Genomic DNA, 12,252 nt, shown 5'->3' on the forward strand with positions numbered 1-12,252 from the left:
CCCAAAATCCGCGCTGAAGCCCTGCCCCCAGGGTGACTGTCTTTGGAGAAAGACCCTGTAAAGGGATAAAGAAGGTTACATGAGCTCAGCCGGGCTGGTGTCCTTGTGAGAAGAGGAAGGAGCCCCGGGAGGGCATGCACACCCGGGAGGCCACAGCAAGAGGGCGGCTGAGGAGGAAGGCCTCAGGCAAAACCAGCTCCTGGCGCCTTAATCTTCAACTTCCACTTTCTAGAACTGTGAAGAAATTAAGCCACCCAACCTGTGGTGTTCTGGTATGGCAGGGGGAGCTAACACAGCAAAGAACTGCCTGCGTAGGCTGCGTATAGGAAAGGGAAGGAGTCAGGAAAAGCCTGGTCTGTGGCTGGGTGACGGGCAGAGAAGGGATCCCATGAGAAGGTGGTACCGTCAGGAATGAGATGGCACAGGCAGTGACTGGCAGAACATCGGAAGCTGGACAAGCATGTGGGTTTAGAGCTCAGGGGATGAGGAACCAGAGTCTGTGTGGCTCAGGAAGCCTGTGAGCGAGAATATGAGCGGCGGAGGGCCAGGGAGAAGGCCTGAGAACACCCCTACATCCAGGTGACAAGAAGATGAAATGAGAAGGAACAATCAGAAGGCCGGGATTTCACTGTGTAGTCAAACTAGAAAGAAGATTTTCCAGATTGGTCAGTTAACAATGCCAAGAGAAGCTAAGCGGTAAACAGGATTAAAACAGAAAATGTTTTTCTGTAAGTCCAGGGCGGACGGGGCTGTAGGGCAAGCAGATAATTAACAGACACTGTGGGCCTCCCCTGGTGGCGCAGGCTGTTGAGCACAGTGCTGTGAAGCTGTCCGCAGCCTCTGCAGCGCGGGTTCAATCCCTGCTGGCCAGCGAGGGCCCCACATGGCGCGGCAGAACTATCCTGTCTTGCCCGCTGCTCCCCTCAGCAGTGTATTTCGTCAGACTGCCTGTTCTGTTCCCCGCTCTGGTGAATCCTCTCACCCTCCTGCACATCTGGCCTGTACCCCAGTTCTTTTATAAATAAATCTTAAAAAAATAAATATAAATAAATAACAGACACTGAACAGAGACACATCTTGAAATAAAGGAGAGAGCTGGAGACCAGCTGAGGGACACAGGGGTGGATGGCCTAATGTCAAGAAAACTCTCAGCGTGGAAGTCTGTTGAGGGACTCCGGGGTTAGCCGTGAGGAGACGGGTGGCTCCACTGGGCTACAAAGGAGTGGAAACATGAGACAAACAGTAAAACAAGCCACTTACCTCGGCTTTGTTTTCTCCTGCAAAGAAGAGCTGAAACTAACCAGACCTGAGAATATGGACGAAACACCCCACTGGGCTCAAGCAAGCAGCCAGCCAGGGAGGCTATGCTGCTGGCGCCAGAGGGGCGGCAAGGAGGAGCTTGGAGCCAGAGCTTCCCATTTCTCCAGAGAACCTGGAAATCTAGATTCACACGAAATGCCCGTTTTTAAAAATTGGCAGCTATTTCAAACTTGTAAGAAACTCCATGTCAATCAGGCAGAATTTGAGTCGGCGAGGAGCAGCTAATAGCCACTGGCAGACAGGATTCCCAGAGGGGCCTCTCTGGTGGTGCAAGGGGTTAATGTAGCACTATGAAGCTTTCCACAGCCACTGCACCACAAGATCAATCCCCAGCCAGGGAGCTACCCACATAGCACAGCAGACCTCTCCTGTCTCGCCTGCTGCTCCCCTCAGCAGTGTATTTCGTCAGTCGGCCTGTTCTGTTCCCCACTCTGTCTCTGGTGAATCTTCTCACCCCCACATCTCTGGCCTCACCCCAGCTCTTGTATGCATAAATAAATCTTAAAAAAAAGAGATTCCCAGAACCACAACACCCTCAATTATAAGTCCAAACTCTGAATAAAAATTTCTGGAAAACAACTCAGGTTGAAAAAAATGTATATGGTATAGATCTATCTGATTTAGTTACTGAGAAGACGACTACCAAATTATTCATTTAGATCTAACTTTATGTATCTAGTTGTCTGTGTGCTTAGATCTAACTAAATATAAATATCTAATATTTCTAATGATATAATATCTATATTACATCTCTTGTCTATCTAATCTTTCGTATCTCCAACTAGATACACTCTAAATAAACACTATGTCATTCATGATGGGGTGGTCTCAGGAACGTGTCCTCAGGCAACACCATGGTGAGGATGTCACTGTTCTCACGCAGGCCCAGATGGCACTGGCTCCTTACACAAGGTACAGGAGGACCATAAGGTGCATTAAGAATAGAAGATGGGCCTCCTCTGGTGGCGCAGCAGTTAAGCGCTGGGCTGCGAAGCTGCCCGCAGCCTCTGCAGCACCGGTTCGATACCTGGCCCCCGGCGAGGGTCCCACATGGGGCGCAGACCTCTCCTGCCGCTCCCCTCAGCAATGTACTTCATCAGTCTGCCTGTCCTGTTCCCTGCTCTGGCTCTGGTGAATTCTCTCACCCTCCCGCGCTTCTGACTGTACCCAGTGCTTGTATAAATAAATAAATCTTTAAAAAAAAACACAAGACACTGTCAGAGAGAATAAGCACCTGTGCACCACATGGAGAAGCCGACCCACACACGCCCTGCCCTCTCGAGGGGCTCCAGAACCCCCTTTTCTGCGAGGACACTGGGGCACTTTCTGGTTTCTGAATGCCGGCCTGGGATGGGCAGGCACCTGGGCGCAGGTTGGGGTCCCTGTCTGCTCGCTCTACACCACCTCTACAAAGTGTTTTAGCTGCAGAAGTCAGGGCGAAGAGGTTGCTCCCCATGAACTAAGGGGAACAAATAATCAACTGACTTGTTCCTGGTCTCTGAAGTATCACTTTGTTCCCAAAACTGCAGAATTACAAGTAGAACAAAACATCCTGTACAAGGAGGGATGTATCGGACTCTGGGGCGCTTTTACAGAACTTTAACTGGCCTGAGAGCCAACACCCGGAGCAGATGAAGGCTCCACAGGTGTGAACACAGGGCAACCAGCAGGGGGACCGAGGACAGACCAGGGTGGAGAGGATGGCGTGAGGAAGCGTCCCCTGAAAGGCAGTGACCCGGCCAGGTATGGACGCTGGCTGCGAGGGGGTCACGCGTGAACAACTAACCCGCCAGGTAGCGCCACTGAATTTCCAAGAGATTAGAGAAACACTGTGGGAGGAACATTCTGCTTGAGGTGGGGAAGCAGGAGGGGCAGGTTTGGGTGACAGGCAGGTGCGCCGATTCCCTGAGGACGGAGAAGGCCCACACCCTTCTCTGCCGTCTCCCACAGCGCCGCTGTTTGTGAGGTCACAAGCAGCCCGGACCCCCAGCATGTCATCTAACCGCGGCGAGCCAGCAGCCACGCATCAGCACAGACCACAGAGACGCCTCCTCTCCCCACAGGCACTTACATAACCAACCCCTGGGAATGTTATAGGACAGGGAGAGGGGCAGCCCAAACCAGCACCCAAAGTGACCCGTCCCCTCGTGGGTAAAAGTCCATCCATATGGGATCGGCCCAGAGCAAGGCCCCAAAGCCTGCCACAAGTCTAAAGCATTTTCCAGTGGGGACCCACAGAAAAGGGTCACAAACAACCGGACAAGCCCGGAAGGAAAAGAGCAAAATCAACATCAAGATAAAAGCTGCCATTGTCCCCTCCCCACAGGTCTCACCCACATCTGTGTCACCCCGTCCACGACCAAAAGACAAGCGCAGTTTCTTCACGTGTCTCTAGGCTCCATGCGCCTCCTCCCGGTCTCCTGGCTCCATCCTGCTCCTTCCTTCCTCAGTCTCTTCTTGCAGCTTCTTCTCTTGCTGCTCAGCTCCACCCTCCCTTGGGTGGGGCAGGGAACCTCCCCCTTTCCTGGGGACCACCCTGTTGCAGGAAGACGAAACAGTAAAAACCCAGCAAGGCAGCGAGTGAGCAGTGTTTAACCCCAGTCACTGCGACCATGGAGCGCTCTTGGTTGTGTAACCCAGGATAACCACAGAGCAAATTCTTCATTTCCTGGAGGCATGAGGGGAAGGGAGAGCAGGGGCGCTAGGGTCACATTCGACCTGAATGTTATTCACTTTGCACCGAACTCCATGCTGGTCTATAAAACTCTGAACGCAGCAAGGAGAAAACAACATCGCCAGGCAGGCTGACGGCACATCTGAGATTTATGGCTTTGGAAGGAATGCGGCCCCTCCGGCATTTGTGCACACCTGTGTCATGAGGAAGACAAACAGAATGCGAGATTTTTTGTTGGGAAAAAAAATCAGTTGGTGGAGACGGGTAATGTGTCAGCAACTGCAGCCAAGCTGAGGACTCGCTGCAGTCATCAGCTCTGAACAAGGACGTCCTGTCCTGTGCCCGCACAGTCCATCTTCCTTCAGAGTCTGCCTCAGGCCTTTGGCACATGCGATTTCTCCCAGTAACATCAAAGGAATCCTACGCTATCCCTGCTGGTATTTACAGATGTCTTGAGCAGGGAAGACAGAAAAGCAATTCAATTTCCTCTTTCAAGAGCATTTTACCTACAGCAGATCCTACATGTTTGCTGCACATAATATACTTCAGGCCAGCTGGTTTCCGCCTTTGAAATGCAAGATTTACGAAAATTCAAACACTCAAGTATGTTCCTCCTTAAAAAATTTGTATCCACAATAGAAAACTAAGCAGTACCCTAAAATATGTCTTTGCTAACGACTCCCTCCCTCCCTTTGATAATCCCTGTTCAATTTTAGCCAAAGATTTCAAATGTGGAAAATTAACCAAATGCATTCCTTTGAGAATTAGGCGGAGGGGAGTGATCATGGATCCACTAATTCTTAGCCCTGATAAGGGAGGGAATCAGTTTATCTGCTGTCACTAGATAACACTCCTCACCCCCTGCCTCCAGGAAAGAGACTTTGTCCTACAGGGCAGGACTCCGGGGACAGAGTTCAAGGTCTCACACTTTACTTGCTTATTTAAGACTTTTGCAAGTTGAGAGAGATGCAGCTGGCGTCCTCGGACAGAGGACACCCACGGACTGTTGACGGGACCGGTCGGTCCCTGAATGTCGCCAAACCATCCTGAGGGTTGGCTGAACCCAGGGTATCCTCCAAATTGACATGTTTTATAAAAACACTTTGAACTTGCATTTCTACCCCTTCACTTTCTCCGTAAGTACCAGGGTCTGCTCTCCAGTCCCTCCCTTAAGACCAACTCCTCGTCTCTTTCTCCCCATGTTCAGTGGAAAAACACTGTCAAGAAACAGAAGTCCAGGGGAGAGGAAGGACTAGAGTCAAAATAAGGGGGGGGGGTGCAATTATATGGGGAATATAACCAAAATGATAATGCATACATTGTGCAAAGATGAAAAATTATGTAAGAATTATATAAAATATTGAAAAAAAGGTATGAGAAAATATAAGCTCACAAAATGACTCAAACAAGGCAGAATTTTTGATTCATTTATGATGCTAAGTCTATATTCTGTCAATAAAATATGCCAATGGAATGGAAAAAAAACAAAGAAACAAAAGTCCAGACTGTGCTCAGGACTCAAGGATCAGCACAACCCAGCCCTATCTCTGCCCGAGCTCCTCAGCAGGCCCTGGGTGACCACCCACACCCAGCCTGCCCTTTGCTCCACCGGGAGCTCCTACCCTCTGATTACAAATTCAGAGCAGCTGCTAAGCAAACACTTTTTCCAAGTGAATGAATTCAAGACCTGCCGCTTGCTAAGACGCAGTTCAAGCTCTGGATTATATCAAATGCTTTCCAGACCATCTCCATCCGAAGGGATCTATCCACCCCCAGCCTCTGAATTTCAAGCATCATATATATAATTAACAAGTTGTGGGCCTCCCTGGTGGCACAAGGGGTTAAGCACAGCACTGTGAATCTATCCACAGCCTCTGCAGCATGAGTTCCATCCCCAGCCCGCCAGGGAGCTATGGCCAGGGAGCTATTCACAGGGCGCAGCAGACCTCTCCTGTCTCCGTGCTGCTCCCTCAGCAGTGCATTTCAGTGAGTCTGCCTGTTCTGTCCCCCACTCTGTCTTTGGTGAATCCTCTCACCCCCGCACATCTGGCCTGTACCCCCGCTCTTGTATGCATAAATAAATAAACCTTAAAAAAAGAAAAAACAAGTTGTGTTAGTATCTACTGTGGGGCAGACACCGGGATTCAACCCAGATTAGCTACTATCCTGCCCTCAAAGAGCTCAGAGTGCAGAGGGGAAAGTTATGAACATGTTACAGGGCAACCCCCAATAGGAAACGGGGTGCCTGACTGTGTCCTCACCCACGCACTTAAAAAGGACTTATGGATACTCAACTGCAGGCGCACACAGAAGGTTAATAAAGGGTTTGTTTACAAAAGAAAGGAAAATGAGTCTCTCAGGGAGAAAAGAGGGAGATAAACTCTTGAATGCGTCCTACCCGTTCCACTGACCCGGATCCCTATGGCACGCTGCGAGCTGGCGAGGAGCCAACAGCCGTGAGGCCGAAAGAGAGCCGCCTGGCCCACGTGTCTGGTTTTATACCCAACCTGGCTGCTTAACCCCACCCTCAGGTCCCGGCCACCCTCCTTTGGGGGTGATGGGATTTGTCTCTCCCAGTGCCTGGATGGGTTTGGTCTGGAGTGGGGGTGGAGCTTGCCCAGGACAGCCTCTCCTCCTGACTGACATAACTGCTGAACAACGGTGGCCTCGTCTCCTTAACATTTAAAAGAAAACGTCATGTTATTGTCAAGCTTGTTTGTTGCATCTGGGCCCCTTCCACCGCCTACCGGGCCCCCCAGCCACTGGGGGAGGATGTCAGCTGGCAGGAGAAAGGCCTCCCGGCACAGGCAGCAGCACAGGTGTGACCCAGCGAGGCGCAGACAGCCCAAGGAGGAGGCGTGTGTGGAAAGAAGCAGGTCAGCTGGGCCTGCCTTAGGCCCGTTGCTGCGGATGACAGAGGGGCCTCAGCATCGCCGGCACATGAGGCTGGGGGCCTCAGAAGCTGGGGCCACCTCAGCCAAGACCACAGCCTCCACAGCCACCATCCAGCAGGCAGGGGGTCATCTTTCCAAACCCTTGCCACCATGTGGTTTCCCTCCTGCCCTGGGGTCCTGCTGACTCAAAGCTGTCCAGAGACGCCAAGCAGCAGCACTCAGACTACAGCGGGCGCTGAACGCATCAGGCACAGCAGGAACAGGCTGCCGGTGCCCGCTAGGCCGCTGAGGAAACGGAGTCTGGACAGGAAGACGAGGTCTGCTCTGGGATGCAGGCTGCCAGCGCCAGCCTCGCCATGATTCTGCCACTGAGAGGAAAACACACCCAGCTCTACCTTCCTCTTCTCAATTCCCATGTAACAAAGGTGAAAACCATCTAGCCAAGAGGCAACCAGAGAACTCAACAGCGGATACGGGTGCATCCTCAGCCAGGCACACCTGAGACTGACACGGTGCCATGTTATTCCAATTTAAAAATTGAGACACCCATTCCCACGTGAGCAGAAGCAGGACCTCGGGTGACCCGGGAGAGGCCCCGAGTTCTCCAGCCCCCTCTCCTCAGGGCAGCTCGTCAAAACACCCCACTCTGTTCTTGCAGCTCCTGGGCAGACACCCTGCCTTCCACTTATCCAAATATTTAGACCAGGTCCTATCTAAGAGATGGGATTCCAGCAGGTAACGTGAAGGACAAGGTCCCTGTTCCCTTGAAGCTAAACACCAGCAAAGGTGACCAAAAAGTAAACAAGATGACTTCAGATGATAAAGGCTACGAACAGAGGCGGAGGCCTCCGTTAAACACGCTTCCTGGGAGCGACACTGACAAGGAGCCAGTGTCAAAGCTCCAGGTCAGCGAGCCTTAGAGGGCTGAAAAGCACATTCACCATCCACCATCCCAGTCTTTGGATACACACATTTGAAATGTTAGCGTATTTGTGTTTATGTTCAGACACATCATATTTATAATTTCCTTTCCAGTACAGCCTTCGGGAAACAGATGAGAGGCTTTGATCCATGACAAAACTGAGGCTGCCGTCGCTGCCTCGGCTGTGACCTGTCGCTGAGGACTGACTGAAGCCCAGAGGACTGCGCCCCGGCTGTGTGCTCTCTCCCTGCGAGGAGCTGTGCAGCAGTGTCGATGAACATGGGACATGCTTACTGGCCATTGCATAGTCTATGGTGCAAAGAACATGCTAAAGAGTCAAAGATAAGAATGATTTACTTAGTCATAATGGCACAAACTCAAAGTCCCCGAGTTATTTGCTGCAGGAGAGAACATGTGACCGGTAACTAGACAATCAGCCTTAGGAACGTCTTGATACTGGATATCTCGAGTGTGTGTTTGATCACATGCAGGGACAGTTACTCAGGAGGAATGTGGGGCCAGCGAGCCCTTAGATGAAGGTCACATTTAAGGGGCCTCCCCTGGTGGCGCAGCGGTTCAGCGCTGGGTTGCGAAGCTGCCCGCAGCCTCTGCAGCGCCGGTTCGATCCCCGGCTGCTCCCCGGCCACCGGAGGGTCCCGCATGGCGCACAGACCTCCCCTGCTCTGGCTCTGGTGAATTCTCTCACCCTCCCGCTTCTGACTGTACCCAGTGCTTGTGTAAATAAATAAATAAATAAATATTAAAAAAAAAGAAAGTCACATTTAAAATCCCTGACTCCTGGGCCTCCCTGGTGGCGCAGGGGTTAAGACGCAACCTATGAAGCAATCCGCAGACACTGCAGCACAAGTTTGATTCCCAGCCGGCCACGGAGAAACCCACATGGTAGGACAGACCTCTCCTGTCTCGGCGTCCACTGCTCCCCTCAGCAGTGTACTTCGGTCCGTCTGCCTGTTCTGTTTCCCACTCTGTCTCTGGTGAATCCTCTCACCCCCGCATCTCTGGCCTGAAATAAATAAATCTTTAATAAATAAATAAAATCCCTGACTCCTGTCCTTAGGAAGTAAGTGGTCCCCAAACCTGCCTCACCAGAACCATCTGGAAGGGTGTTGAAAAAATGAAGACTGTCGACCCACAACAACCCAAAGAATCAGAAACTCCCCAGGACATTTGTAGGGACCTTCTTAGGGACCTATGTTTTAAAATTCAGCCAGCCTAGAAATCTATGTGATGAAAAGAGTAAAGATGCCTGTTTTTATTATCTATGGGAGAGTTAGGTTGTGTCCTGTCAGGGCTGCTTCCAGAAAAAAACTCTCTAGCGCCCTAGCCCTAGAATAGTGGGAATTTCTGCAGACAGACGGCTCCCTGGTGACCCGTGAGGGCTGTTGCTTACTCCCCTGGCTGCAGGCCAGAGCGCTCACAACCCTGGGAAAGCGGCAGGAGGGTCAGTTTCCCAGGTCCTTAGCCACACAGACCCCATCTGGCAAAGGGCCAGGCGTCCAGAGCAGAGAGAATCCAGTGTGCACAGCCTGGACCCTCCATCAGGGGGCCGGGCCCTCCCCAGCAGCTCCCCTACCTGGTCGCCAGCCCCAGCTTGGATAAAGGAAAAGGAAAATAAAGGTGGTTCGGGCCCAGTGGCCAGCCCTGGGCAGGGAGACCCGAGTCTGCGCTTACCTGGATCTGGAAGAAGAGGAGCTGGTTCACCCGGGAAGGCTGTCGGCTAGTGAGCGCTAGTCTTAGAACTCACTGGACTTTGAGCAAAGATTGATTTAAAAGCTGATGTATTTAACAGGGATGTGTGATCTGAATTCAAGTGACCTCTGTCCTGCTTCCCTGCCAGCTGGCTGGACCCTGAGCTGGGCAAGCCTGAAGAGCCTCAGCAAACCCGCGCGCGGACCCACCTGCCCGGCTGCGGGCGCCTGGCCGGCCTGCACTCCCCGCGGCAGGAAGGGAAGCCGGCCAGGAAGGCGGTGTTCTGCTCCTCGGGTGGCTCCCTGGCAGATGCCCTGGTCACACCCATCCCGGCCCAGGCACTAGAAGCCTCCATTTCAGGGCCGGGTCAGGCTGGAGGGTCCCCGTCAGAGCATCCTCGCGCGCCAAGGCCTTCCAGGGCGCAGTGACCCCGCGGCGCCCACCAGGGGAGACCAGAGGGCCATTAAGCCCAAGAGACAGCCAAGTGTGCCCACTCTCCCTCCCCTCGCCCCGGGATGCTTACTTGCAGCTCCTCCCCAGGAATTCCACCGGCAATGTCCTTCTTCCTTTCAGCTCTCTCTCTCTCTACTCTCTCTCTCTCTCTCTCCCCCTCCCCCCTACCCCTCCCTCACCTGAGGGCTGTCTCTTTAGTCTCCTACACACCCCCTCCCGCAAGCCCAGCGGGGTAGGTGGGAGGCACTTCCACCAGCTCCTCAGCCCTGCCGCCCTCAGCGGGGTGTGCCCTGGCCTGGCCCCCAGCCCCAGCCAGGAGAGCAGCTGATCCCTACCAGCAGGCAGCCCACGGGCAAACCCAGCACGGTTCCCGCTGACCTGGATCCTCTGCCCACACTGGAAACCAGGGCAGGAGATGGCTACAGGCAGTGAGGCAAAGTGAACCTCAGCCGCCCTGAAGGGTGGGGTAGTCTCCCGCACCCCAGCCCTGCTCGGAGACCACCTGACTCTGCTGGGTCTCGGCAGGCAGGGCCTGGGGGTAGATGGTGAAAAGGACAAACACCTGAGCAGCTGACTCTGGCCGGCCCGAGGCCCCCGGGCCTCCTGCGTGTCTTCCGGCTGAGGGTGGGCTGGGAAGCCTGGGGTTAGGATCAGAACTCCCGCCCCACCTCCCAGGCGTCAGATGTAATTCACTTGTAACTCTCTGAGTCCACACTCGGCCCCTGTAAGTAGCTGCTCTTACACGCGTTTTTTAAATTTCTTTTTTACATTGAGTCACGGCATTTCTCACCTCCCCTAAGTTCCCACAGTGGCCTCTGAGCGGCACCAACTGAGCCTGCTCCGCACACGGCAGCCCTGCAAGGGCCTGAAGCAGGACGAGCCGCCATCAGCCTCCTTCGCTCCGGGAACGCCCATGTGCCCTCGTGCATGACTCGCTGGCTAAGCCAGGGAAGACTTCTCGTCCTGGGTCCCACCGACCAGCTCAGGGGCCCTCGTAAAATCAAGTACCTAAGGGTGTGGGGACTGAGCTGTATCTTGAGGGCAGGAGTGGCCCCATGTTGTCTACAATTGTCTGCAAAAGTCATCGAACAATACACCTGTAGACAGGTTGCCTGTAAATAATACCTCAATTTTTAAATAAAGGCGCCTAGGTCAGTAACATTTATTATTGAAGCTTCTAAAGTTAAAAAAAAAATAATAATAATATGAAAGAAAAAGTTTGTTCTCCGTTCCAAACAGAGAGACCTTCAGACGCCCCTGCACCCTCGCACAGATGAAACAAACCTTCAGGCTCCAAGCCGAAGAGGCTTGAGTACAGAGACTGTGTTGGTTTAAAATCAAATCAAAATGAGCAATTTTTCTTAATGACAAAACTCAGTCTCCGTGTTGAACTGAGTGAGATCTGCCCTTGCTAAAGTTTGGATTTAAAAAAAAAATCTCAGGCCTGTTAAGTGGATCTGATCTGATTTTTAAAAAAAAAAAAAAAAAAGGAGTAAGTCTTTTCATTGATTCCTTAGATCTAGACATTAATGAGAAGGGAAAATAACATTATCCATTATGGCCTGGGAAGCCTCTATGCCCATTGCTCTGGGTAGCCCCCAGCACGACCCCTCTGTTTTACAGATAAGAAAACTTAAATTCCTCCAGTCAATTATCCCGCCCAAGGGCCCCTGGCTGGAAGGACCACAGCGCCCCGCCTGTCTGTCTCCCTGCGTGGTGTTATTTTACCTTTACGACGGTTAAGGGACGTGCTCGGTTCCAAGGAGGTGTCGGAGCAGAGGCTGACGACCTCTGCATGTTTCAGGAAAGGCGCCCTGCATTGTTAGGGAGACTGGAAGAGGTGACTTGGGGGTTCTTTCCACCTCTGCTATTCTGAGACTGTAAACACCATAAGGCTGTGTGGTGCAGGTCCTGGTGCGGGAGGAGAAAACACGTAGGTAAGAGTTACACGAGCCTGGGCGTCGGCCGCCAGCGCGCCAAGAAACCTTCATCTGTGGTTAATTGGGCTGATTGTGTTGCCGTGAGCTCAGGCTTGCCCGGGCTTTATCTCCGGGAACCCTGGCAGCCTGGGTGGAGGGTTTGCTTCTGTTTTTGTCTGACAGCACCCTTCACCCCGGGATGATCGGGAAAGAGACAAAAAATGGGGTCAATAATGGACATTACTTGCTTTTATGTTTCTAGATCATGCAAATAGCAAAGGTCAGCTGCATCCCAGCCACGGCCCATCCCCAAGAGGGATCTGCGGCTGGGAATTCGCAGCACAGAATCCTTTTCTCTTC

General features: G+C 52.5%; 1 protein-coding gene across 13 annotated transcripts in view; it reads right to left on the reverse strand.

The window, feature by feature from the left end:
* PDZK1 (PDZ domain containing 1) overlaps positions 1-11,790 on the reverse strand; it is a 32,221-nt gene extending 20,431 nt beyond the window's left edge. Inside the window, exons 1-2 of one of the 13 annotated variants that reach the window (XM_054690823.1) lie at positions 10,044-10,070; positions 8,725-8,834 (exon numbers count right to left, since the gene is read on the reverse strand). Coding sequence is in view for 1 of the 13 variants with exons in the window: in XM_037501328.2 (XP_037357225.1) it covers positions 3,107-3,164 (58 nt within the window). In the remaining 12 variants the exon portion in view is untranslated. Of the gene's footprint in view, positions 1-1,260; positions 1,283-3,106; positions 3,237-3,653; positions 3,857-6,392; positions 6,448-8,724; positions 8,835-9,502; positions 9,701-10,043; positions 10,088-11,701 lie in introns of those variants that run through there. The other 12 variants (XM_037501330.1, XM_054690821.1, XM_054690822.1 and 9 more) reach the window with 12 other exon arrangements.
* Positions 11,791-12,252: the final 462 nt, after the last annotated feature.

This window comes from Talpa occidentalis, unplaced genomic scaffold (assembly GCF_014898055.3).
Source record: "Talpa occidentalis isolate TD23 unplaced genomic scaffold, MPIMG_talOcc4v2.1 talOcc4.9, whole genome shotgun sequence".
Lineage (NCBI taxonomy): Eukaryota > Metazoa > Chordata > Mammalia > Eulipotyphla > Talpidae > Talpa > Talpa occidentalis.